Raw genomic sequence first — 27,371 nt, 5'->3', positions numbered from 1 at the left:
AAGTGAGAAATGTCAAGATTTATGTGGAATATTGTACATGTATCACAAACATAAAGCAGTATTTCTGGTACATCTGTCACACTTTGATTTATATCGTCTGGAAAATAATTTACCGACAAAGTTTTTGCACTTTAATTCATAGCTACCAAGAAAGTAGGATTTTTTTTCAGCCCCGTGAAAGTGATTACTTATAAGTGTTTATAAGTAATCACCTTCCACAGATAGAGTGGGTAGATTATCTTTCTTTTAAAGTTAATTCTTACATTTATTTTCTTCCTTTGACGTAAACAAAATAACTTAGAAGTTATTCTTAAACACAAATGGCTCTAAATGATGGTGTAAGAAGGCGTGAACATGCTGTTAGTGTCTGAAATATGTATTGGTTTCTGTTTTCCACACATCACATTCCAGGTTTATTATGTGGCTTTGAGGCAGTCCCCAAACGACACTTGACGGTATAAAAACTGAATCCCGAAGTGAAACACCAGCTTCAGCTCTGACAGAGGGAGGACTGAAACTCAGAGGATGGGTGTTGATTGAGAAGCTGCACTCTTCTGACCAAGAATCTGTTGAAAAGTTTTTATTTTACCTTGAGTGAAAAAAGACCCAAACTGAGAAATGGAATATAGGCTGGAATTACTGGTGCTTCTTGTTCTGCTGACAACAGCTTCATCTGCCGCCCTCAGCAGAGAAGAATTTACAGAAGCGGTGGTAAGGAAATGCAGAAAAACTTTTTTTTATTCAACTCGATTAAAACTTGGAATCTTGGATTGATTTGGGCTAGACTTAGTTATCGTGGAGTTAAGTAAGCGTTGTTGTAAATAAGATAAGTTGTGGTTTTTGGTGACACCAACCAGTTGCTATGATGATATCAATGCTATTATTGTTATTGATAAAGTTTAGCATCTTGGAAAACAAATTCATGTAGAAGCGTTGGTGTCTTGAGAAGATGTCATCAAATAGTTTCTTCATTCATACAATACATTCAGTTTATGGATGTAGTTCAAGCCTGTACAGTTACTACTTACTTTGCAGAGTAAGGTCCAACTGACTAAACACATGATACTAAAAATAAGTTGTATTATTGTAGATTTAACCAGCATTATTAAGTAGTTACAATAAGCTCCACCTCAACCAGTTACACCATTAATGTACTGCTTACATGTTAAATACATGAAATATAACAATGTATATACCATCCTGCTAGTAATACTAAATAATACAATAAAAATACTATAATAATTAATATAATACTATGACAGGATTTAGTCTATAAATTCTGTTGCTAGAGCTTGGTACTTTACTTAAAGGGAAAGTTCTAAGTAATTACAAATACATCGTTTTTCCTCTTACTTGTAGTGCTATTTATCAATCTAGGTTTTTTGGCCATGAGTTGCCTAGTTTTGGAGATGTCGGCCATAGAGATGTCTGCCTTCTCTTGAATAGAATGGGACTATATTGCACTCGGCTTGTGGTTCTCAAAGCCCAAAAGCAGAACCGGTAACTACTTACTATTCTAGTTTGGAACTATGTTAGTTCCTATAACACAACACTGCTCACATCTATGTCTGTAGTTTATCTTAATTAACCAGGTCATGATTTCTGGAAAGAGATATTGCTGTTGAGTTTTAAAAAAGTATTTTTGGCGCTTCAAGCACTGTCTCTAAAACTGGCATCTGAAACAAAAACAACCTAGATAAATGGCACTACAGGAGGACACAAATATATATTTAAAAGTTTTTGGGATGAACTGCCCCTTTAAAAGTAAAATTTGGAATGCTGCACTTTTTTTATATATATATGTACATCCCGCCACTTTTAAAATGAGTGCTCTTTCTTAGGTGTATTTAAGGAAGTACGGCTATCTGCACATCCCACTGGACAGTAAAGGGCAAAACCATCCACCTGAGGAGATATTGGAAGCCCTAAGGTGACCATATTTATTCCATTTTAACAATTTATTCAAGTAGCTTAACATGTTTCCCTCTGTTATTGTAGTTTTTTGTTTTTTTTTACCTTACCCCAGATTTGTTCCTTTATTTCGTTTCCTTCAATGTCAGAATCTTTCAGAAAACAACAAACCTGCAAATATCAGGAAAACTAGATTTAGCCACTATGTCGATGATGAACAGACCTCGGTGTGGACAGGAGGACTATTTCAACAACAAATCTCTTAGATATCGAGTTATGGGTGGGTAACGGCATTCATGTTCCAATTTCAGATTCTGATTGTTATCACAGCGATGCTTTATAAATGTGTGTAAAAAGAGACCTAAAATAAAAGCGTCTGCTAAATGACTGTAATGTAATGTAATGTAATGTTTCCTGATTGACAGGTTATTGGCGCAAGAAGATGCTGACCTACCGCATCTATAGTTACACCCCTGACTTGGGTCAGGGAAAGACCCGTTCGGCCATCCAAAGTGCATTTAAGTACTGGAGCGACGTGTCACCTTTAAGGTTCAAGGAATCGGACCGAGGAAGAGCAGACATCAAAATCTCCTTTCACAGAAAAGACAAGACGTGTCCAGTTCCCTTTGATGGACGAGGTAGAAGCACCAGATGGTCTAAGGAATCATTTTGGGATCTCAGAGCTTTCACGCTTGTATAAATTGATAAACCTTTCCTGTAAAATGACATTAATCTGAAGAATTCTTGCTTTATCTTTAGGTCATGTTTTAGCCCACGCTGATGCCCCTGATTCAGGCATTGTGCATTTTGACGAGGATGAAGTGTGGACAGAGGGGAAGGCCTCCGGCACCAACCTGAGGATCGTTGCAGCCCACGAGATTGGCCACGCTCTTGGCCTGGGCCACTCACAACATTACAGCGCACTGATGGGACCTGTTTACAACGGATACAGCTCAGACTTCAAGCTACATCCGGATGACATTCAAGGGATCCAGGCTTTATACGGTAATAGAGTCACAGTGTCAGAGTGAGTGTGATCTTTAAAGCACGATTCATGTAATGTGCAGTGTTGTTCCTTTTCAGGAAAGCCAGAGAAGACGCCTCCGTCCAGAAAGCCAAGTCAGTCGGTGCCAGGTGTTATTCCAGAACCTTGCAAGGCCTCTGTGGATGCAGTAATGTTGGGTATAGAGACTTTGATGCTGTCAAACTGCACTCAAATTTAGTGAAATAAAACAATAAACATGTCACTGTGCCTTGTCTAAGAACAGATATTTATTTGAACCTATTTAAAGCTATGTTTTCTTCTGTGTTTTGTCCCTGCAGGTCCTCTTCGTAAGACATATGTCTTCAGTGGTCAGTATGTGTGGACGGTGTCCAGCTCTGGCTACAGCACTCCCGTCTTGATCTCTGCGCTGTGGAAGGAGCTGCCAGGGAACATAAATGCTGCTGTTCAGTCTCAGCGGACCGGCAAGATCTATCTTCTGAAAGGTGGATTAATGTAATTGTTTCAAAAAAATAAATGCTCACAAGAGTATAACATTTTAAGTTGACAGTGTTGAAAGAATAGCTTTCTTGTCTCCACATGTTCTCTCACAGAGGACAAAGTGTGGAGATACTCAGGTTTCAAACTTGACCACGGCTTCCCCAAACGCTTGACCAACATCCCTTCTAATATTGACTCAGCCTTTTACTTCAATAAGAGCAAAAAAATTATCTTTCTCAAAGTAAGTTCAAAACACAATATTTCCTTCGATCTATTTTTAAACTTTATGTTGAATGTTCCTTTCATTTTCCAGTGAGTAATTTATTGTTTTTTTCAGGGCTCTGGATACTGGCAGTGGGATGAAATTGGCCCGTCAGACTTCAGTTCATATCCCAAACCTATTGGAAAACTCTTCCACGGGGCACCCAGCAACACTAATGCTGCATTCACATGGACAAATGGACACATATACTTGTTTAAAGGCACCCAGTACTGGCGTGTAAACCAGCACTACAAAGCAGTGGAGAAGGCCTACCCGCTGAGCACCGCCTCACACTGGATGCACTGTGACAACTGAGCCACCAGAGGACAGCGGGGATTCAGCACAAACTTTTACCTGCACAATGATTCAGTGTAAAAACAAAGATGCTTATTTATTTGGACCCTGCAATCCCTTGTGTGAGGAGTTTTTAGTGACAGAGTCTGCATGAAATCAACAACAGAATAGATATTTGCATGATTTGATGTTTCTTTTTTTGTTTATATTATTATTCAAAAAGAAGCTATTAACATACATGCAAAAAAAATAAGACAAGTTATCCACTAATTAGGCATCTACAATATGTTATATTCCTGAAATAATCCTGAAACTATTAATACATAGTATTCTATCCATAGGCCTTTTTTTCTAAGCAAACATTTTGACTTATAGTGGGAAAACCACAGGTGTTAGTAATGACATTAATGATGGCTTTGTTCTGTCCAAATATCCCAGCAGTTTAAATTATTGAATTTTATAGTTTGACATGTGGAATTATACTTTTCAAACAAACTAATCAAATAAAAATGAATACTTGTTTACTATCCAACTTCAACCTCAGCCAAAGTAATTGAAAACAGCCTCATGGGTGTGTAAGGCCTTATAACTAATGTTTGGAGCTTAAAAGTTATTATTACTTGAAGATGAAATAACACCTACTCGATCCTAATTAAAAATGTGTACAAAATGTACAGTTGTCATAATAGTATATTTGTTAGAGAGATCAAAACAACTTTTTGTTGCAGGTTTATTTCTGCTGTGAAGTTTGGCTTTTTGACATGGAGGTCTATAGACTGCTTCAGTGATGACGTGTTTTTGTAGGCCAACCCCAGAAGTTAGCATCACACTAGTTCCCTCGATAAAGAGCCATTGGGATTTTTACGTAACCACCAGCTCTCTGTTTGTTTCTTCTAGACGTTCATGAAGATTTTTCTAACCAAAGTTAACAGTTTATTCTGTAAATACCCATAGGACTTCTCACAGCGATATTGCTGGCTAATGTTTGCTAAAAAACTTGCAAATATTATTTAGTAGATTGAAGTACCAAGTTACAGAATGAGGCTATATAGGTAGCTATTTGGGTATGACCCGTTGCTTATGAGAAGTAATGTGAGCTTATGTAAGCAAACTTGAGTAACTGCCATTGACTCTTCTCTACTCATGCCTGTTTTTACGTTTATGTTTTTTATTATTTGGCATTTACCATTATTTGGTAGTCTTAATGCCACTTTTGTGCACCGTGGCTGTTTTTGTTTGTTGTTGTTTTATTTCTTACACATTTTTACTTTAACATTTATTTAAGACAATACACCAAAACAGCATACAATCAACCTGTCCAATTCAAGTCAAATCACTAGTTTATAGGTTTATTGTAAAAACATTCACCATTTTCCCGATGTATATTCTTAATTTAATTACATATGTTGGAATTAATTTGTTGTCTATAACTGTAATACTTAAACTTCAACTTACAACACAAACTTATCTAGACACAATGTTACGTAGTATTTGATTATTATCCCATCCTGTGAAAGAAAACCGCTCGGTGAGATCAAACTGTTCTAAGGAAGCAATGATCACAAGTCTGATGACTGTGCATGTTGTGTCATCATTTTGTGGATGATCTCAGAGAATCTGAAATGTCACCGTGAGCATGTTGATGATTATCTGAGGAAGCTCGTTAAAGTGGATTTACAATAGCAAAAAAAAGGTTGAATTGCGTCTGTATTAAGTGAAGATTTAAAATAAATGTTGAATTATTAGATATGTGCATGTATCAGACATCTGATGCTGTGTTCCTTCAGACTGTGTAGACAGGTGTGGCAGCAGTCAGAGGCACCATTGAGCCCGTCTCAAAGTCAAAGTCAATTAGAGTATGTGTGATGGTGCTGCCGCTGCTGCTGGAGGAGGAGCCCGTTCCCATCTGGTGCTCCTGAAAGCTCTGGAGATAACTCTGGAAGCCAGACAGGAGAACAACATGTTGATATTGTATAGACCACCTACTGTTACTACATTTGACCTCATGCAAGAACATTTTCGTATTTTAATCATTCACTTTAAGGGACCTGCTAAAGCCAAGGAATGGTGAAAAAGTGCTTTTAATGCCGTGTCACATGAAGGATCGTACTGTCACTGAAATAAAGAACAAATGGTTTGATATGAAAAACGTCTCGCCACAGCAAGGTGATTGATGGCTGCAACAGGAAGGGGTCAAATTATTCGAGATGTTCATATTGATATGGCAGTGTTGTACAATAGCATCAATAGCCAATTTAGATTAATGTTGATATTGTTAGGCAATAAAGAAATTGTGAATTATATTAGCTTATAATTCCAATTGCTGAGTCAAACAGGATAATGTAGACATAATTATAAAGTGCAATTTCTATAGGGTTTTCAAACAAGTAATGAAATACACAATCCATTAGTGAAAAATGTAGGCTTGGATAACAGCAGCCTAATTGTACATGACTCCTACCATAAGTCTTGACCTCTAAATTTTATTCTTTCCTAAGAGAAAATCCATAATCACTTGTACAAGCCACTTGAGAATGAATCTGTTTGTACATGTGATTCTTGCATGAGGCCCATTGAATGTCAGGGTAAGAATTTGCCTCTTTGAAGAAGTGAAAGCTGAATGAATCTCATTGAATCTCAATCACTTACTGGCGCCAGGACGTCCCCAGCGTAGCGTTTCAACGGTGGAGGCCTGCGTCGACGATGTGGTTGAGGTCTTCTCCTTGACTCCCTATAACTGTGCTTGTTAACATGTTTCCTGTATTTTTTGTGTGAAGCTGGAAAACATTTAAAGGGGAGTAAAAGAGTGAAGGAAATCATGTGTATTTAACATCATAGATGGAGGTTTTCAGCTCATATTTGCATCAGTAAGTGCAGATTGAATTAAACTCACCTTCTCTGTGTGATACTCCATTGGCAGTAAACCTCCACTGCACCAACCCACCTATCAGACCCATAAAAGGCCAGATCCCAGCGATCGCCCAGTTAAACCAGCAGAGTTGACGTGGGGCAACTTGGCAAAACATATCATACACCAGATCTGGCAGCGTAAATGTCCCCACCAGGTAATCCACACATAGCATCACAGCGGCGGCTCCAAACACAGATGTGTGGATAATGGTGAACAGTTTCTGCCACTGGAGAGTGAAGAGAGCAGCGACGATGCTGGCGGCCAGCACAGCAGTGAGAGGCACCCACACTGGAGTAAGGCTGTGAAACTGTGCGATGACCACCAGGATGGCGAGGGAGAACAGGCTCCCAAGCTGCAGCCCGCTGAGGAGGAGTCCCATTGTGGACACCAGCATGGTCATGAGGCCGCAGAGAACACCCACACCAAGGCCGATCCCTGCCTTTGTCTCTGACCCCAGCCGGGCGTTCAAGGCGGGCTCCTTGTGTTGCAACAAGACAACGGTTGTCGAGCCAAACATGAAGCCAGAGAAGAACATGACCATCTTGAAGCAGCGGTATCCTGAAAAGTGAAATAAAAACCAGGTTGATTTAAAAAAAACAAGTGCTGTATCATCAACCAAACACAGCCAAACTGAATTATTAAAGGTACAGTCTCGAACCAGACTGGCCAATCATAGCTTAGCATCAGCCAGCTCTGAAAGCTAACCGGCACTTTGTCAGAACAATCGTTTTAGTTCATCTTTATTTTTATGCAGATTATTCTTTTTTTTATTCGAACTAGTTGTGTTTAAACTTTTTGTAATAGTGATACTTGTTACCTGAAGAAGTTGGAAGAAGATATTCATTTCTTAAACGTTTTCACCTGAAGATGCTTTAAGATGCTTGTTTAAGAAGAATGATATTCATTTTCTTTGAATACCTATGCACTAAGTTTCAAATGACTGTAATGTAATGTAATGTAATGTGGAGCAAGATTAGCAGAGTATGATCATTGACTGGCGTTAGCACTTCTATGCTATACTAACTACTTTTGGTTTTGCCCAAAATTTGCTAATATTATGCAGGGATCGCAGTTAGTGACAGTTTAGGCTCCACGGTAGCTCTGACAGCTTGACAGTGTCGGCTCTTTATGGAGCAGGCCGCCACGGACAAACCTAACACTGGCTCAAGAGGGCCATTCACCTTCTCGCTTCGGCCAACTTAGTTCTCCTACATGTTTGGCATGTGGTTACAGTAGGTAGCAAACTGCCACCTCACGGCCAAATGCAGTCAAATCCTACACACTGGACCTTTAATTCTTGCTTTTAAACACAAAATATTGTCTTCACTTCATAGTTAAAAACACAATCACCAGCCCTCAAAATACAGCCACTTCATATAATAACAATGATTAAAATTCTGTGATAAACATTGCAGTGTATGGATGTTAATGAGATTTGAAGGCAAGGATTTGTAATATAGCATTTTACATCTGGCTGCTTGTAACTCTCTTGTGACAATTGAGCCAAAGCAATTTTAAAACAGAAGCTGAGAGAAAAGTACAGCCTACTTTCAGTTTGGATAGTGCATTTGCTTAAAAGTGACAAGGTTATGGTGTTGGATTGATTCTGAATGACCTCACTATTCTGTACATGGAAATGCTCAAACATTGAGGAACAGCTACCACTGCTACAGTACTATCACTGGGTCACATATTGCAGACATTCAGTTCATAACTGAATTTGTTCTAGTATTATTGTCCAGCTCCAACATCTGTCATTCATATTTTTAATGGGAGGAACATCAGGTGTCAGAGCTCTCACATCAGGCTTCTGCCTTCGTCTGCACTACTGAAACTGCTGTTTTCCTCCAAATTATTAATTATTTACAGTCGTAAAACTCCATACAGGCAACACTATGATAGTGACTGGGAACACAGACTTTGGCAGCATGTGTGTTTGCATAAGCATCACATGTTTTAGGTCAATAGGACACACTTCTCCTCATCAGTTTGTGTTTATGGACAGTTTTTTGTCCACATGTTTTCGTAGTTAAAACGGAGAACACTGTGTGGAACTCTTATGCCTTTTTTTGCTTCTTTTAGGTGGTGGTGGGGCTTAAATCTCCCTCCCAGCATTATTACTAAACATTCAGTGTTACAACAGCCCTCATCTTGAACAACACACAAAAAAACAACATCAGAATAACACTCTTCAACTGTGCAACAGGTGTCACTATCAATGCTGCCTGTGTCAGCCAGAGGACCCCATCTGTCTCCTCCAGCTTTGTGCTTATCCACCTTTAAACCCTGACGGCTTTCAGACACCTGCCAATGTGGGTTTAAGCCACTGGGTGAGCTAATGAAACATTTAGAGTTCGAACACAGTGACAGCAGGCACATGTTGAATTTTTCGTAACCTATTCTTACTGCTATAATTGTATGCACATTCACATCTTATATTAGTTCTGGTGTCATGAATACATACCGAAAAACGTATAGATGAGGCCGAATGAGAGGCAAACAGAGCAGACAACGGATGAGATGACTTCATACTTGATATTCATCTCCAGCATACATATGTTCACCTCAACCGAGCCAGCTTCTGGCTCCTGTGTAACATAGATTGAAGCGACGGCCATCTTGGAGGATTATTACTTGTATTGCTTTGTGCAGGTTGGTCTTTGTTCATTGAAGGAGGGAAACCAGAACATCCTGCATGTGGTATTCATGGAAATAGGAAGCTCCCGAACGAAGAACTTGTGCTAAACTGCTTCCTGTTGTGCACCTGCAAAAAGAGTAGAGTGTTTTTCAAGCTTCCATGGCAACATAGAGTCAGCTCTTTTCAGTTTATTTTCCAGGCAGCTAACTTGAGAGTTTTTTATCTTCAAGTCTTATGAACATCCTGGGGAGTAATCTTTCAAAATATTACTATTCAGTTTGATTTGTTCAATGTGAGAGGACATTGCTCTTTCTTATGAACCAATTTCCTGTTCAGGAACCAGAGAAGGAAACAGGGGATCCCCTCTGAGTTTACTGCCTATCCGTCCTGGTTCTTTTGTTAAAGAACGGGATGCAGATGAGGAAATGACCTAGTGGCTTGATTCCATCATAATACAGGTTTATTGTTCTATGCATGTGGTTAGGTAAAATAACAAAACCAAAATGGCTCAACAATAACGCAAGATATTCAAAAACCCAAAAAATAAAAATAAGTGGTGGAAGAATTACTCAAATCTACCAGCAACTTTTATCTGCATCTACAAAGTTAACTGAAGACCAAAGTGATCAAATACGTTGAGTAAAAAGTACAATATTTGCTTCTTAATAGTAGTGGAATAGTTATGTAAAGTAGCAGGAAATAGAAATACGTTCAGTACTTTAGAATGGTGAAGTACAAATACTTAAGTAAATGCACTTAGATACTTTCCACCACTGTTAACAGCTTTGCATCAAATATAACTTTTTTTTTTAACTGAAGGAGACTAACAACTAAATGTCTAAAGTTGGTTGAATCCTGTGTACACACTGCTGGTATGTTAACGGCTGTCTAGCTACAGTGTTTAATACTGTAAGGACCTTATCAGCTGTTCAGGCAGATCTCACGTCAGCAAATGGAATTAGAGGAGCTTTAGCAGGTGAGTGATCCTCTTTTCTGTTTATTTCAACTCTGTGTCCTCTCGTAAAGATGAGTGTGAAACGCCAAAACACTTGCCCTTTCTAACAGGTTCTTGGTAAAACTACTGACTGCTCTCTGGAGGACGAAAAGCTACTGAAATAATTATTTTTTTATTGGTTTGACACTTATATTCTACTTTATGAAAAGTGTTATGTTTAAAACTTTTTTCTCCATAAGACTGTAATTATCTCCAAGAACAAATAATTTCTAACAAAGTATGTGATAAAATAATGAAACTAAGATATCTCTCCAAGATAAAAGCATGAAATGAAGAAACAATATTTCACTGGCCTACCTGGATTGAGGCATTTCTTCACAGAGTAAAGGTGAACTTCAGCAGCGAAACAAAAAGTTGTCTTCAGTGGTAGTTTGTCAAATTCATGTAAATCCCACTTAGAGTGAGAGCTGTCAGGAGTCTGTGTTGGTCCCTCTGTGAGCGCTGGGTGAGACTCTGCGTCTGACCTGTGCTCATGTGAACAGCTGTCACCTGACTGAGAGGGAGACCATCTGCTCCCAGCGACAGTAGGCGGCTGCTTCCAAGTCCAAGGACGAGCCTCGCTGTCACTAACCATGATCCTGGTGGAGCCTCGGCTTTGTCTCTGCCTCATCACGTCAGAGCTTTAATTCACTTTATGTTGCACTTTTAATTAAGGTGAAAGATGACTTGAGGTAAAGGGATGTTGTTTTGACCCCTAAAAGGTTTTGTTTTTCTTTTGGGACATTCCTAAATAATTTTACTAGGATATTAATGTGCATGGTCTGTGAAGAATTACCAGCTATTATATATATATACTATTTATTAGTCTCACAGCGGGGAAATTTACAGGATTACAGCAACAGAATGCATAGTGCAAAAAAGAGACATAAGTAAAAAACAAGATCCAAACAAGTATTATAAATAAGTAAATAAGTAATCACACAGGAAACCAAATACCTGCAAAACTAATGACATTCCTAGAAGCCTATGCTGTCTGATTTAATTTAGAATGGCATGCCAACTTATAACACTAATTGATGGATAAAAAATTGAGGAATAAATGTGTATTATATGTATATATATATATTGAATTCATAGGCAAGTTGAATTCATAGGCAGTGAAAAGCACTCTTGCTTTGTAACTCAGGCATTTTGTTGCTGTGTATAACCTGTAGTTTGTGGTGGCTAATGTTAGCTGTAGCAGACACGTGTGCTACTGTTACACTGTGTTTAAGCATTCGTCATTATCAGTTTGGCCCGTGTGGTTTAAATGTATCAGTGCAACCTATGTTGTTGGTCACTGCTGCTTGATGAGCAAAGTTGGAGATGTTTTAGTATAGACGCATGTTAAGGTGGAATACTCAGAGGCAGTCTCTCAGTAACTGTAAAACTAATTTAATTTAATTTACATACCACTATAGGTATCAATTCCATCCAAGAATGTTATTTATTTTTCAAAAGGCAATCAATGAGACCTCTCAACATGTTCCCATTCAAAGAAATATGTAAACCACTGGTTTATTTGACTAGTGATAACTTTATTGAAGGCCAATGCATTCAGGGTGATTGCAGTACCAGAGTTCATCCACCAGATAAGACAAAGACCCATTTTAACGTGAAGGCTTAGGATGGACTGATTAATGCTGGAGGAAGGACGAGGACCGAAGGCTGGAATTACCTCTAAAATGATCCAGAGATTTTGGAGTAGCCATTAGAAGCATTGATATGCCCCCGAAAACAAGTTTGGACCAAAAAACAGCAAATTGAATGGTTATATATGGTTACTGCTGGATAAAGGGAAGGTCGTTTTTTCTCTTCTTTGGCTGCTGGTTCAGTGAGGTTCCATCATAGAGTGATATGACTTATATTAATGGAATCTGTATAGTCTCAGCTTTCATAATGACACTTTGTGACATGAAGAAGCAAAGCTGATTCAGATACTGATTACTTATTATTCAGCCTCAAGTTACATCTTCAGATCTCACAAAGTTGAGGCTACTTTCTGCCCATGATAATAACATATTCTTCTGGAGCAAAACAAACATTGACATTCTATATTTCTATAAACTCGATGGGCTTAAGGTTTGTAAAAGCAAAGGGGGCTTTGGTGTCTAACCATCACCTTAAAGTGTGTAACGAAGTGGGTACTGTGGAAAAGGCTCCTTAATGGGCCAATTAATCGCCAGCCCTGGCAGGCATCCAGTGTGCCGTCCGGCAGAGGCAGCAGTGGCAGAAAAATAAATAAAAAGACAATGTCTCAACGTCACTGGTAGGAGAGAGGTACTGGTACTGTTGATGCTCCAGAGATAGGGAGGACAGGGAGACAGAGAGAGAGAGAGGCAGGATGCAGTGCTTGATCGCCCCGAACAACAGAGGGCTACACTGAAACATATTTACACTGACAAACTGACAAACTCTAATGTCGGACCCAGTTTGACTCACAGTTATCTGTCAGCTCAGCTGGTTAAGAAAGAGCTTAATAGCCAGAATGTTATGGGTTCAAATCACACTTTAACTATGTCTTTGTGTCAACCCTCAGAGGACAGTTTCATAAACATCATGACCTGGACAATAGCTCTCAGATTGACATGTTTGCTTCTTTAGGAGGAAAAGTAAAAACATTTGAGCAACATCCCTAACTTGTGAAGTGACTCATATCTCATCAGAAATGTATCAGAGGTGCAGAGGAGTTTGGATAAAATCAGAATAATATTATTTATGTATCCATAAATACCAGAATCCCTGAATCTGATTGAAATATCAAACTAACTTTAATGGATCGCTTCCCCTTAAAAAAAACTTAAATCATGCTGATAATCAATTAAAGTCAGTCTCACCAGTGCAGCAGATAATCTAACAGTCGGTCACAGTGACATCTGTTGGGCCTAGATGACAGAAAGAAAATGGGCTACATCCAACTGCTTAACTAGCAGTAGTAGCACAGTGTACAGTACTAATGATAAGATCCTTTACTTCAATAAAAGTTGTATACTTCCTCCACCACTGGTGGACAATGATTAAGTGATTATACTAGATAAAGTCAATAAGCTTTGTTGGTTCAAACCATGGAAGATTATCACAACTGTGTGTGTCAGTGTGCTACTTTAACTTGAGGAACCCAGATGTGCACAGATGTATAACAGCAGCTTTCATTACGAATGCCAAAAGTGATTTTAAACCTCTAGGTGGCAGTAAGATCCTTAAACAAAGCCAAAGCATCGTGCTTTGAGACATCTACATATAGATGTTTTCTATGAACCATTATTGTTTTAGTCTTGTCATTAGAGGGGCATTTCAGCAATGTTAAATTACATTTCTATAAAGTCGTTGGACCTGTTAGATTGATTAAAAAAGGTTAAGAATAAGTGCAGCAGAGTTTGAGCTATCCAGAGTTTTAGTCCCTCATATGGACCAACATCTTTCAAATTTAAAATCTACACACTTCTTACTTTCTTCTATTTCGCATTTCACAAAATGCTGGGATAAAAATGTGTGCATATTGACAGATAGATAATTCGTATTCGGTACCATTTTGAGAAATGATATTAAAAATAAATTTAAAACCATGTTGAAAAGCAGAGTTTAAAGTCTGTGTCATAGTTGAGTGTGATCAGAAGTGTGCTTTATTGCACCTGTAACCACATCTAACAGTGATGTCACAAGTTCCCGGAGTACACTCTGAGTACACTCTTTCTGCAATGTCCAAGACTCTTGATTCAAATATTTGATTTTGAAGGGGAAAAATGTGCTTGTGTCTTTAATTACATCATAAATGTAGAATTCTATAACGAATAGTAATTGGATCGATTTGGCTTGACAGACATATCACTGGCTGCATCTCACGCTCAATGCACAGAAAAGAATCTCCAAGAATAGCAAACCACCCTAGATAGAGAAGTAGGACGTGTGGTGGTGTGATTCTACAAAGGATCATCCTCCTTCATTTTCTGCAAGGACTTCATTTCATATTACGCATGGACAAATGGGATATTCTATGCTGTTACCTTGGAAACAGGCATGTATCTGGTCCCTGTGTTGCGAAGCAGCTGAAAAAAATCATTATTTTTGTGCCCTGTAATGGCAGAAACGCAGCATGACTCTAATGTGCACTATTGTGTCATTTCTGTTTCACTGCAGAGGGGATTCTCAGTGGATGTGAGCATAAAGCCTCAAACCGAATCAGAACAACACAGCTACCTGTTCATGGGCTGGTGATGATTCAGAGGAGGCCTCAGTGCAGCACCCAAGGATTCAGCAGTGACTGTGCAGAAGTGTTAATGGGTTAGACAACTGATGTAGTATCACTTCATCACCTTCGTCACTGTTGTTGCCAGCCTAGGAGAATTATCGAGCGCATTCCTTCTGATAAATGCTTACGATCTCTGAGGACTTGTTGCTGATTGCTCACTGCGGGTTATAGACCAAAGAAATGCCCCCTCAAAATCTCTTCCTCCTGCAGGGATCCACTGGGGGCAAAACTAGCAATTTTGGATCTTGTTTATGTTAAATTGTGATATTTGGTCTCTCTGAGAATTTAAATCATTGTTGCAGAAAAAGTATTGCCTCCCCTGATGTTTTGACGATCTGTAAGTCTCATCAACTTATTGTTTTAGATATAATATCTCATCAACTATGAGATGGATTGCTTTGAATTTAATAGAGATCCCCCAAATCTTCCTTCAGTTCCATCGTAAAGTTAACATGTGCAGTTTTGAATGAAATGTATTGACAACTCTTTGAACCCCATGACATTTGGTTCAGAAATTCTTGATCCCCTCAGGATGAATTGCAATCACTTTGATGATCCTTTATTTTTATCTAAACGCCAACATCAAGTCAAAACTTAGAATTGTCCATTATTTTCTGACCAATTCCTGCGAAACTAATGACATTCCCATCAGCCTCAGCTGTACTTTGTCTTCATTGCTGATTAGCTAATGTTAACAGGCTAACACACTGGACCCAGATGGTGAACACCTCAACGTCAGTATGTCATCATTATCATTGTGTCATTGCTACTGTTTGCACTGCTGTGCCTCAGTACAGTTACAGAGCCACACAGGGCCTTTAGCATGGCTGTAGACTCTTGATTTTATGGTGTTTCTTTGCTATTCAGAGTTAAATCTTTTGTATGATTCTATTAGAATTTTATTCATGCTTGCATTTCTTTTTAATATCTGCATTGGTGGAACAAGTATTTCGATCCTTTACTCAGGTAAAAGTAGCAACATAACAATGTAAAATACTCGATTACAACTATATTTCTTATTAGTATTATTGCCAAAATGTAATTTAAGTATCAAAATAGAAGTGCACATAAGTGGCTCCTTTTATAGTTTAAAGTATCTCATCTATTATTATTATTATTATTATTACTTTACTTTAATATTCAAGTTGAATTTTAAATTGGATCTAACTATTTTATATACTGTTGTTCAGTTTGATCTACAAGTGTTTATCATGTTTTATATGTCTTTGAAAATATGAATCTTTAAAGTAAGTAGGAAATGTGGCTGTTAAATAAAACCAGTGGAGTAAAAGGTACATTTCCTTCCCAAATGCAGTGGAAGAATAGTAACGTAAAGTTAATGTACAAAAAAACTCAAATTTGTACTTTAGCACAGTACTAATGTTAATGTACTTTCTGCAACTGGGTTTGTTGCATTTTTGGGGCTATCTATATTTTGTTGTTTGTTCTTGTATGTATCTTGAAACACTAAGTGAGGCTTTCCTGATTAAATAAAGGTAATAAAAAAACATTTCATCGTCATAATCATGATTCTCATCTTCCTCTCCTTATCACCATGATCATCATCCGGAGCAATGTCATTCACATTCATGACAAATACCTCAATCCCGGCCTGCATCCATAAAAAAACCCACAACCAACAGCTGTTGTTATATTAATATATGTTTTATTCTTCTCCATTTTTATTATCATTATGTTTCATTTTTCATATTTGCAAATCTTACAGGTCCTTTGTGCATTGACCTATCATCACGGCACACACATTGGCACAACAAGATTGTTCAGAAATAGATAAATTCTAATCACACTTTAATAGCACACAATTTCATGACTTTTGCAAGAACCAGGGAAAGACATAACAATAACAAATTTAATCATTTTCTTCTCTACTGAAATCTGAATTTGTTGTATAATGTGCCAAAAATAAAACATAATAGTAACATGAACATTCTCAATTCTCAAATAAACAAAGCATAAATAAAAAAGGAAATTAAAAACATGAGATATAACCATAAGATGTGCAGCAGTTGAATAGAGCTCCGATGAATGTGATGAGTTTTGCCATAAAGGTGCCTTTGAAGCACAACACTTCCCCTAACATGAAATAAAGTAATCTCTGTCTTTAAATAAGAAACTGCTGACAATATAAAAATACATGGCATTGTACTGTAGTTCATTAAATAAACCAACAATTCATATATAAAATATTATATTGACGTGTATAAAAATATGCCTTACAACTTTTTGAAAAGGGTAACAGCCGTAAGCTTTTTGTCTGCCACTTCAGAACACACAGTCGACCACAAAATTCCAACATATGTACAAACAATCAACTAATAAGCAGTCAGAACGCCATTTTGACAAATAAAACGAACAGAAGCATCCAGGACAATATTTGTATGACTATTTTTTTTCTGACTTGACATATATATAAGATACTGTAAGATTCAAGCAGTACTTGATGGAAACACATACTCAAAAATAAATTAATAGAAAAGAAATATTCTGTCAATTAGGTATGTTGATATCAGTGTATCTTTGGAGAGAGGGAGAGAGGACGGTGAGGGAGACACATTTTTCAAACGTTTGTGTCACATCACCTGCGTAACAGTATTTCAGCCCACTGAGATCAGAACAAACACAGGCAGTGTCAGCTATCCTAAAGTAAAGAGTAAAACCTAAATCTACCAGAAAGCCAGGACAATAGCCAGGGAATATAGAGATCATTCGGAGTAATACCGCTTGGATCACTGAGGCAGTTCACAGAGCATTAATGTGAGCATGCAGCATGTCACCGGACAACGCAGAGGACGCTGCTGCAACTGTTGAACATTCAGGCAGATGTTATTTGCTGCTTCTGGATTGTGAGAGAGAGAGTGTGTGTGTGTGTGTGTGTGTGTCTTGATTCTAGATAGGACATGAACGTTAAGTGGTGTGTATTTTCCATAGGAAGTGGTTTATCCCTGCTACCTCCTGTGCAGGCAGTGTCTAGCACATGCTTAAGCCACCCCCTCTCCCTGTGCTCCTGCTCCTCCACCACCACCTCCTCCTCTTCTTCTTCCTCCATCTTCTCCTCCACCTTCTCCTCTTCCTCCAGGCTCAGAGCAATAGAACAGACCCATCCCTCACTCCCCATCGCATGGTAAAGTGCCATCTTCGCTGGCACGTGAGAGCACGGGCGTGCCGAGTTCGTCCACACACCAGCAGTGGCCACGCTGCATGCCCTTGGAGGAGCGGCACTGTGTGAGATTAAAAGACAGAGAGAGAGAGGTTTTGAAAGGGAAGGAGGGCGGAGATTGAGTGGGAGAGTCGGATAGGTGGTGAGAGAGGAAGAGAGAGAAAATGATATGTCATAATAGCGCAGTACTGATTCTCTGAGCTCACAGCTGACAGGCTCAGAGAGAAAGAAGTGTCAGTTATTCTCAGCCCCTATGGTCACAGAGAAATCTCTGGATGCACCGAACAGAAAGCTGCAGTGGAGTGCAGCAAAGATACATTTTCAAATCACATAAGAGCCACTAAAGTTCACATGTTTCATGATGTTTCAGGTGACTGTACCTGCTTTTTCCTGTAGAAGCCACGAGTGTCACAGTTAGGTATATAGATGTCACGGTCAGACTGGAAGATTGTCAGCTCCAGACCCCTCAGGACACTATTTAGCAGCTTGCGGCAGGGTGCCTGAAAACACCAACGCACAGTGTGACTTCAAACATCACCAGTGGCAAAGATAGAGGACCTGTCTTCATCTAAAGAGTGGAAGTGATAAGCTGCTATCTGCCCTCAGGTGATTGTGTTGGCAGAAATCCTCTTTGATAACAGCACGTGTCGATGTGAACCACAAAGCATTTCACATAATGATGCAGCAATAGAGCCAGAAGCAGTGAATATGTATATTTATACAGATGTCACATATTGTATAACATTATATAACCATATTGTTACACAATGCTTTGGCTTTTCAGGTCACTGAATGGTTCGTGAAAGTGACTGTGCGTTTTTTTGTTTCAATCTTTGGAATTAATCTGTGTCATCTTCATCAATTATGTGACAATTGTTGTGCGCATGATGACATACATATTAGTTCAAATGCTGCAGATCATCCAGCTTGCAAAGTGAGAAATCTGTGGCGGCAGCGGCCGACTTGAAACTTTCCTGATTCACATCATGCTCAATTAGTTCTGCCGCATAGCAGCACACACATCATGCACCATAATGCATGGCTTCAGGGCAGTGTGTGTACATGCCACTGCAACACCCCAAACAGCCGAGAATCTGTGGTTATAACTCTCTATAATATAATGAAGCTCGATGTACAACCCTCTCCATCACATATGATTGGGATTAACATTATCTTGTTATTTAAAAGGCTTTATACATCTCATATTTTTGATAATTTAGAAGACGCTCCATCCTCGTCACTTAATAGAGACTTTAAATTAAGAGCATGAACTTACTTTTTCAATGTCACCACTGTGTGAGGGATGGGGACCTGAGAGGAAACGACACATTGGCATGAGAATGTGACATTAAACCAGCTTTTAACATCAAACCACATCCAATGTCATATTTTACAACATAATCCGCATATATACTATTTACAATTTAATTTTTATCTTTGCACATGACATTACTGAGCGGTCACTCAAACGGGATCTATATCTGAGGTGGTCATTCAATGAGAGACCTAATTTCCATCCATATGTTTCCTTTTCAGGTAGTTCATCGCAGTATCTCAATTTGAACAGTAGATGGAGATCACTGCAATAAAAAGCAGCTTGATCAGGATGTAGGTGACACCGTGACAGTTTCACATTCATTCTAAATTCTCTACGGAGAGGCTGACTTGTAGGATCATTGGCATTCGCCCTGTCATTCAGTTGGATAAAAAAAGATAACACTGTAAAAAATTATATAAACGAAGAATTATGCATCTTCACTTATACACTGTTGCAAATATATGCTCCTTGTTTTATGTGATTTGACATTATTTCTTATTAACAAACCACAGTGCTTTTAAAATACAACTGTAATGACAAATGACATTTTTTTATCCCAGTGACTCCAGAGGCACTGCTGAGCAGAATTGGTGCTTGAGGTCTGCAAATACATCTGTGGAGCACGAATGCATCCTGGCTTAAATGTCACACACTAATTGGCCTCTCTTTTTGTTGGTGAGTGACACAGCATCACATGAAATGCAGAGCAATTGAAGAGACCTTGTAGATACGATTAAATGTGGCCGCTGTGCCACTGCACTTTTCTAGCCGTACCTGCAGTGTCCATGCATGAATCTGTATAGGTACATGCATGAAAGTGTGCGTGCATGATTTCATGCACGTGTGTCTGTGCGAATATACAGTATCTTACCTGTGGGGTGGGGCCTCTCAGTGGGACTTGTCCTGCTGTGCTTGGCGCAAATGCCCCTTCCTTGCAATAGAGCCTGGAGGGGGCTGTGCTCTCTTGGTGGGGGAACACAGCGGAGCCCCTTGGCACAGCTCAGGGTGTACACGCCACAGGGCTCTCCCTGGGCCAAGACTGACGTGCTGCCGGCAACATTATGGTCCCTGGGAGGCCGACCTGCCCCCAGTGGATCCCTGCAGGAGGGACAGACCTTGAAGGGGCCCAAGCGGTTTGCCCCGGTCCAGGATCCGCAGTGAGCAATCAGCAACAAAACAACGGTTGTTAAGTTAGAAAGGATAGGCATTTTCTGTCCAGGTCTCAGGTTCTCCACTCTGTCACTCTCTCTCAGTTAAATGTGGCTGATGCTATTTCTGGATGTATATTTCTCCCTCACTCTCTCTCCCTTTCTCTCCCCTTTCCTCAGTCTTCTTCCCGTTTCTATACAGTGTCTTTCCTTGGTGCTTTGCCGGTTGAGTCCCCTGCAGTGCCAGAGGAGACAAATGGAGATCGAGAGAGACACAGCAGAGCACCAGCTTTTAAAGATCTGAAAGGCGGTGATAGAGAGTGAGGGAGAGAGAGAGAGAGAGAGAGGGAGACAGAGAGAGCATAGTTATGACACCTTCAGGGGCTGGGACTCAGAGAGAGAGAGAGAGAGAAAGAGAGAGAGAGAGGGAGAGAGAGAAGGAGGTGGCAGGGAGGGAGAGAGCAAGTGGGGGGTGGATTATGTTCCTTTCAGAAATGATCAAAATCTCTCCACCCTTTCCTGTTATACACTAACACATTCATCCAGTCCTTCTTCTTTCACTCATGCTAAACATTACAAATGCTTAAACAGAAGTAGTCATATTCTGCTTTTTTTCCACTTTCTTTCAGTGTCAGAGACCTTTCCGGAACAATATTTGCCATGGTAACAAATAAAAATGTATATGTGCGTCCATCAGCCTCGCCACTGCAATGCCATTCGCTACAGATCCACAGCAGTGTCATTTCTCCTCCTTGGGTTCTATAGAGATAAACCCTGGACAAAGACGTAATGATACAGCTGAGTGTTTTTTGTCAAATAACAGAAACACATTCATAAAAGTTTAGAGAATGTTGAATTAATGAGTTACTGACACCGTGCCTCAGCATAATCAAATCACTGCTGAGTCAGATGAGTAATGCATTGCCTCTTTAAGGAGGCTAATCCAGTAAACCTCTATTTCAGCAGCCATAAGATATACGGTCCTCAGAGACTATACAACATTTTGAAGTGTGAAGCCATGAAAGATTTCACTCGCCAGCTGTTTGAATTGGAAGAGTAATCATCTAGATAATTAGGAGGACGCATGCTCACTTTTGCAGGAATGCACGAGCCAAGTTGCTAATAATGCAATCCATCGCTCCGCTCAGCCAGTTAGGATTTTCTACACTGATGCCATCTTCAAAAGATCACCAAGTCCTTCACCTGTCTACTCAACACACAAAACTTGATCTGTCATGTCTTTACTGCTCTGTAAGGTATTCTGATGACTATATATATATATAGGTTTTTTGTTGTATGTATGAATTACGTGAATGAATTTCTCCAACATCCAATTTTGAGTTCTGATAGTCTTGAAACTGGTGAGAAGATTTGGCAGAAAAAATGTATAGGGGGTTTCTCTAATGATAAACACAATAGAATTTAAGCTATCAGCAGTTCTATTTGAGCAAATATTTTGGTTATGGTGCTCTGCTATCCTCACGGCACATTATGGCACTACAAGAATATATGACACTGGAAGCAAATTCAAGGATCCGTACATCAAGATCATTCAGTGTGTTGAGGAATTCCTCTCTTATCTGGAGTCTCATTGTCTCCTCCTCTGTGGACAGATGCCACATGTACATGATACACATATATATATATATTGCTGACTTGTATAGGTACCTTTAATATAAGCAGGACATTCACGCACATACACACAACATGTCCTGTGTTTAGTTCGTTCCAACACTGGTTCATTTACTCCAGCAGTAGTATTACAGACATGGCAGAGAACACACACAGATATACCCACTAGCCTGTACTTCCCACTGGAATGCAGGGCTACATGAGGCCAAAATCTGCCTTGCCATCAGCAGCCTGTTGTTCTGATTAATTTTGGCAAGGAGGACTGAAATCACCTGCCGTCTTGTGTTCCCATTAGCTCGCGAGCTACTCTGTTTCCACATATCAGGAGAATGTTCCAAGACACACGCCAGACCAACGGGGGCTCTCTTTTCCACACTGCCCTTGGGTTTTTTAGTTTTTCCTCCTTTAGCCACTCAGCTTCTTCCTCCTGTCTGCCTCTCCGGCTCAAGTCTATCCCGGCTGGCTCAGAGAGTCTCTCTTCTGCCACTTCAACTTAGAAACCAGAACCCATTCAAAACCCTGTGATGGGACCCTGCTCTGTCCTGTTGGGAAGGATCTCCCTGACCTTCTGTTAAGATGTTGACAATTTAGGATCATGAAACCGGTGGGAGGATGTAACTACAGTAAGAACATACTCAAGTGCTTAACTTGTACTTTTGAGTATTTCCATTTTATGCTACTAAATATTTCCATCCACTACATGTTGGAGGCAAACATTGCACTAACTAATCCACTATGTTGGCCAGCTTAAGGGTTATTTTTTAGATTCATATTAATAATACAAATATAAATCAATACGAAAATGATTATATATTATTGTAGGTGAAGCTTCCCAGCAGAATATAAACTAATTCAAATGAGCCCACCTTTACCAGCTACAACATTAAAGTGATGCATACAATAATGCATCTCTAATTATAATTCAGTGATCAAATATATGATGCTAAAGTGAGCCATTCTGCATAATGAGTCATTTCACTTTTGGGATTTAAGCATATTATGCTGGCTACTTTTACTTACGTCACAATTTGAATGCGGCACTTCTTGTAGCAGAGTATTTATTACGTTGTGGTGTGGCTACAACGTCAACATCTGGGCAATTCTTCCACCCGTGCCTGATGAAACACATTGCAAACAGAAAGTGTGAAATGCTTTTTGTGGTCGGTAAAGTGGGGGTTTTAAAGGAGTCATCATATTAAGACCCACTCAGTGTTTTCACTGTTTAAAATGTGGGTAAATTCGTCACACTGGACCCGAAGTCTAAATAGGACACTTACACACTCGCGCACAAACTCTGAGACACATGATTGGCTGAGAGCTTGTCACCATTTCTCAGGACTCGACGCTATTGGCTAAATCCGTATCGAGAGTGTGACGTCACAGGAGTGCGCCGAACTCTAGTTTCCAAAGTTTTTTTTATGAGGAGCTATGGATAGCTGATGGGCAAAAAGTGAGTTTCTGTCGTATTAGCCGCGAAAATAACAGGTAAGCTATTGACTTATCGATAACGACACCCATAATCAATCATATTTAAGAACAGTCACCCTCTCTGCTAAGCGACGGACCTCAGCTTCAAAGGGAAGAAGCTATCACGTTAGCCACTACTAATGCTAACATGCTTAGCTTTGGGGCTAAATCAACCTCTCGTCAACAACAACGAATGGATTATTGCCTTTTTAAAAATTGTGTTTGATATCGATAAGCCAGGAGCCGGTTTCAGCTGAGATGACGGCCGCTGACTGCCCGGACATCCATGCTAGCTTAAGTTAGCTTTGTCGTTAGCACGGTTTCCAGCTCTCAAAGCTTGGCAGCGTTACATGTAAACACTGGCACGCCCACCTTTCCCTCGCTGCGGCACTTTGACGTTTTTGGCTCTATGCGATCGTAACAATCAATGCATAGAGGGATAGTTACAATCAATACATAGAGGGATAGTTACAATCAATACATAGAGGGATAGTTACACTCAATGCATAGAGGGATAGTTACACTCAATGCATAGAGGGATAGTTACAATCAATGCATAGAGGGATAGTTACACTCAATGCATAGAGGGATAGTTACAATCAATGCATAGAGGGATAGTTACACTCAATGCATAGAGGGATAGTTACAATCAATGCATAGAGGGGTAGTTACAATCAATGCATAGAGGGATAGTTACAATCAATGCATAGAGGGATAGTTACACTCAATGCATAGAGGGATAGTTACAATCAATGCATAGAGGGATAGTTACAATCAATGCATAGAGGGATAGTTACAATCAATGCATAGAGGGATAGTTACACTCAATGCATAGAGGGATAGTTACAATCAATGCATAGAGGGATAGTTACAATCAATGCATAGAGGGATAGTTACACTCAATGCATAGAGGGATAGTTACACTCAATGCATAGAGGGATAGTTACAACCAATGTATAGAGGGATAGTTACACTCAATGCATAGAGGGATAGTTACAATCAATGCATAGAGGGATAGTTACACTCAATGCATAGAGGGATAGTTACACTCAATGCATAGAGGGATAGTTACAATCAATGCATACAATCAATGCATAGAGGGATAGTTACACTCAATGCATAGAGGGATAGTTACACTCAATGCATAGAGGGATAGTTACACTCAATGCATAGAGGGATAGTTACAATCAATGCATAGAGGGATAGTTACAATCAATGCATAGAGGGATAGTTACACTCAATGCATAGAGGGGTAGTTACACTCAATGCATAGAGGGATAGTTACACTCAATGCATAGAGGGATAGTTACAATCAATGCATAGAGGGATCAAATGCATAGAGGGATAGTTACCACCTGAAGCTGAATGCATAGAGGGATAGTTACATGCATAGAGACCTGTCCATCAATGCATAGAGGGATAGTTACACTCAATGCATAGAGGGATAGTTACATCAATGCATAGAGGGGTAGAGGGATAGTTACACTCAATGCATAGAGGGATAGTTACACTCAATGCATAGAGGGATAGTTACACTCAATGCATAGAGGGATAGTTACAACCAATGCATAGAGGGATAGTTACGATCAATACATAGAGGGATAGTTACGATCAATGCATAGAGGGATAGTTACACTCAATGCATAGAGGGGTAGTTGCAATCAATGCATAGAGGGATAGTTGCAATCAATGCATAGAGGGATAGTTACACTCAATGCATAGAGGGATAGTTGCAATCAATGCATAGAGGGATAGTTACACTCAATGCATAGAGGGATAGTTACACTCAATGCATAGAGGGATAGTTACAACCAATGCATAGAGGGATAGTTACGATCAATGCATAGAGGGATAGTTACAATCAATGCATAGAGGGATAGTTACACTCAATGCATTGTGTGTGTGAGAGACCGAGAGAGTGTGTGTTCTGGGGTTGGTCATCTGTTTCGTCTTGCAAATACATGTTTCATTGGCACATGATTTAACATCATCCCCTCTTATCTTTTTATTTATTCAGTTTTTTTGTAATGTGTATTGTGCAAAAAGCATGTCAAACATATAACAAATACTCATACTGATAATGTCAGGGGAACAGGTCACGGACAGAAATAGTATATCAGTTAATAAAAATGTTATGCAAGGCACAAAGATTGAAGGTTTTAAGAGCAACAAAGAACAACGTCATATATAATTACCTTACATTTGGGTTATAAACATGCAGAGCTGATAAGTTCATTATTTTTTTTAAATTTTTTATGAAGTAAGACATGTTGAGAGGATAATCGATTGATAAGCTCATTATTAATCAATTTGTGAATGAAACATTACAATAATGGTGGTGCACAAAGGAACAGTAAACCTCTTAAGAGAGATCTGCAAGCTCATAATGAACTGTATACATTAACATATATAGATAGATTGAAAAAGAGGCTGTACATATGGATAAATGCAGTATAAATGTATAGCATGCTAGTAGGCTATATCGTATGGTCATTATATTGTAAAAATGTTAACAGGATGAAATGGCTTTCCTTTTGTTGAATGCTTCTCTGTCCTTTTCATTTCTTAATCTTAAATATGCTGGAGTTTCCTCCTTTGTGTTTTTCTTCTCTCAGACAACAAACCGCTATTACAGCAAACATTGCTGCTGAACTTGTGGTAATGTGCCATTTTTTTCCTATTGTCCCATATTCTTCATTTAGATGGATGACATCAACGTACTACACCACAGATGCCTCCTGAATCTGAGACGTCGAATCAGAGATATTGGGGACGGGCGACCTGCACAGGAACGATACATGAGGTTGCAGAAGGATGGAAACAAACTCAGGTCAGCCTTACAATGCACAGCTGTACGATGCTTCTGTGTTGTATTGTGTTGGCTCCTCTGCTGACTCATTGGCGGCCTTTTTATTTTTAGAGTAGCAAAACTTGTGTATGCTATATTGGGTTTATTACACATTTTGGAATATCTTTTCTGTTGTGTAGCTCTTGCCTTGCAAAATATTAGATGGAAATGTTTTCTTCTTTATAATCGTATGGATCGTGTGTTTCATATAACAGCACTTTCTCTCTTAAACATTAATTTAAGAGAGAAAGTGCTCAGAACAAAGTTAAGAAAATTCTGAAGTTTAAGCATGTTGATATGCATAACCATGCTGACCCCACAATACTATAGAAGTATTGTATAGAGATGAACAGATGCCCTCTTTTTCCCCAAAGTAAAAATCTATATGTGATCGTCTTAACAAGCTCAGTATGTGCTTTGCTAAAACAGATCAGACTAATTATAAGCATATTGCTAGCTAGGAGGTTTTTGGCCTCTGAGAGGATGTTACTAGTTTGTAGTACCCATCTCAAAATGTTTAATGTGTGTGTTTGGATAAAAATGTGGGTGTCAATATCACTGACTAACAACAGTATAGTTATATACTATAAATACATTTTTCTCAAACATCTACATTATCCCTGCTGACATTTTTTAAAATCATTTTGAGGTGACTTAAGTTTCTTGTTTCACTGCAAACCTCAGAGATCTATACTGTACCTACCTACCATGCAATTATTTCTAAAATTGTGAATGTGATTCCTTATTCTAAAGTTGTCATTTTATCTAGCTGCTCAATACTCTGTAAAACACTCAACACATTGCATTGCTGATACAAAGCTTCAGACGCTTCACTGGTTCTCAGGAAAATCTGTATTTGTCCTTGCACATCTCCAGATTCACTTCCTGAACAAAACATCCCTTCCCTTCTTATATAAAGCTAGTGGACACCATATTTTATAAAACAGCAACAGCAAATAATTATGTGCATGTCTTTTGATATATCTTCCCCTAATCATCATGCTAAAGAGCAGGTCTAAATCCTTTAACTGTCGTATA

General features: G+C 39.1%; 4 protein-coding genes across 5 annotated transcripts in view; 2 read left to right on the top strand and 2 right to left on the bottom strand.

The window, feature by feature from the left end:
• Nucleotides 1–1,823: 1,823 nt before the first annotated feature.
• On the top strand, nt 1,824–4,010 carry LOC129100317 (matrix metalloproteinase-19-like). Its single transcript, XM_054609914.1, is given in 8 exon segments — nt 1,824–1,930; nt 2,061–2,191; nt 2,337–2,549; nt 2,671–2,924; nt 2,979–3,093; nt 3,235–3,399; nt 3,508–3,635; nt 3,732–4,010. Coding segments are annotated over 8 exon segments (1,353 nt in total). The 3' UTR covers nt 3,972–4,010.
• Nucleotides 4,011–4,086: 76 nt separating this feature from the next.
• Nucleotides 4,087–10,993, bottom strand: LOC129100070 (transmembrane protein 198-like). The gene is made up of 5 exons (XM_054609586.1): nt 10,812–10,993; nt 9,326–9,625; nt 6,844–7,419; nt 6,600–6,727; nt 4,087–5,886 (listed from the first exon to the last, which is right to left on the bottom strand). The coding sequence occupies exons 2-5, from the start codon at nt 9,477–9,479 to the stop codon at nt 5,734–5,736; spliced, it is 1,011 nt and encodes a 336-aa protein (XP_054465561.1). The 5' UTR covers nt 9,480–9,625; nt 10,812–10,993; the 3' UTR covers nt 4,087–5,733.
• A 5,426-nt stretch (nt 10,994–16,419) lies between these two features.
• LOC129100063 (insulin-like growth factor-binding protein 5) lies at nt 16,420–23,127 on the bottom strand. Of its 2 annotated transcripts, XM_054609575.1 has the most exons (5): nt 23,039–23,127; nt 20,110–20,621; nt 19,197–19,231; nt 18,301–18,420; nt 16,420–17,981 (listed from the first exon to the last, which is right to left on the bottom strand). In XM_054609575.1, exons 2-5 carry the CDS (start codon nt 20,444–20,446, stop codon nt 17,868–17,870), a joined length of 606 nt encoding a protein of 201 aa, XP_054465550.1. In that variant the 5' UTR covers nt 20,447–20,621; nt 23,039–23,127; the 3' UTR covers nt 16,420–17,867. The 2 variants fall into 2 exon arrangements, with proteins under 2 accessions (XP_054465550.1, XP_054465549.1); XM_054609574.1 differs by lacking the exon at nt 23,039–23,127 and having other exon boundaries at nt 20,110–20,656.
• A 266-nt stretch (nt 23,128–23,393) lies between these two features.
• Nucleotides 23,394–27,371, top strand: part of LOC129100225 (SPRY domain-containing protein 3-like) — a 45,124-nt gene continuing 41,146 nt past the window's right edge. The window contains exons 1-2 of the mRNA XM_054609804.1: nt 23,394–23,503; nt 26,188–26,315. Coding sequence (XP_054465779.1) covers nt 26,188–26,315 — 128 coding nt within the window. The 5' untranslated portion in view covers nt 23,394–23,503. The remainder of the gene's footprint in view (nt 23,504–26,187; nt 26,316–27,371) is intronic.

This window comes from Anoplopoma fimbria, chromosome 12 (genome assembly GCF_027596085.1).
Source record: "Anoplopoma fimbria isolate UVic2021 breed Golden Eagle Sablefish chromosome 12, Afim_UVic_2022, whole genome shotgun sequence".
NCBI lineage: Eukaryota > Metazoa > Chordata > Actinopteri > Perciformes > Anoplopomatidae > Anoplopoma > Anoplopoma fimbria.
The sequence above is the reverse complement of the archived record's forward strand: the minus strand, read 5'-3'. Positions and strand labels throughout refer to the sequence as shown.

Excerpts from the sequence above, each read along its gene's own strand:
- LOC129100063 (XM_054609575.1), bottom strand. The coding sequence starts at position 20,446 with ATGCCTATCCTTTCTAACTTAACAACCGTTGTTTTGTTGCTGATTGCT. Across the intron at positions 19,232-20,109 it reads TGAGAGGCCCCACCCCACAG|GTCCCCATCCCTCACACAGT; the intron begins GTAAGATACTGT and ends GTTTCCTCTCAG. Across the intron at positions 18,421-19,196 it reads ACAGTGGTGACATTGAAAAA|GCACCCTGCCGCAAGCTGCT; the intron begins GTAAGTTCATGC and ends TGGTGTTTTCAG.
- LOC129100070 (XM_054609586.1), bottom strand. The coding sequence starts at position 9,479 with ATGGCCGTCGCTTCAATCTATGTTACACAGGAGCCAGAAGCTGGCTCG. Across the intron at positions 6,728-6,843 it reads TGGAGTATCACACAGAGAAG|CTTCACACAAAAAATACAGG; the intron begins GTGAGTTTAATT and ends AATGTTTTCCAG. Across the intron at positions 5,887-6,599 it reads CTGGGGACGTCCTGGCGCCA|AGTTATCTCCAGAGCTTTCA; the intron begins GTAAGTGATTGA and ends TCTGGCTTCCAG.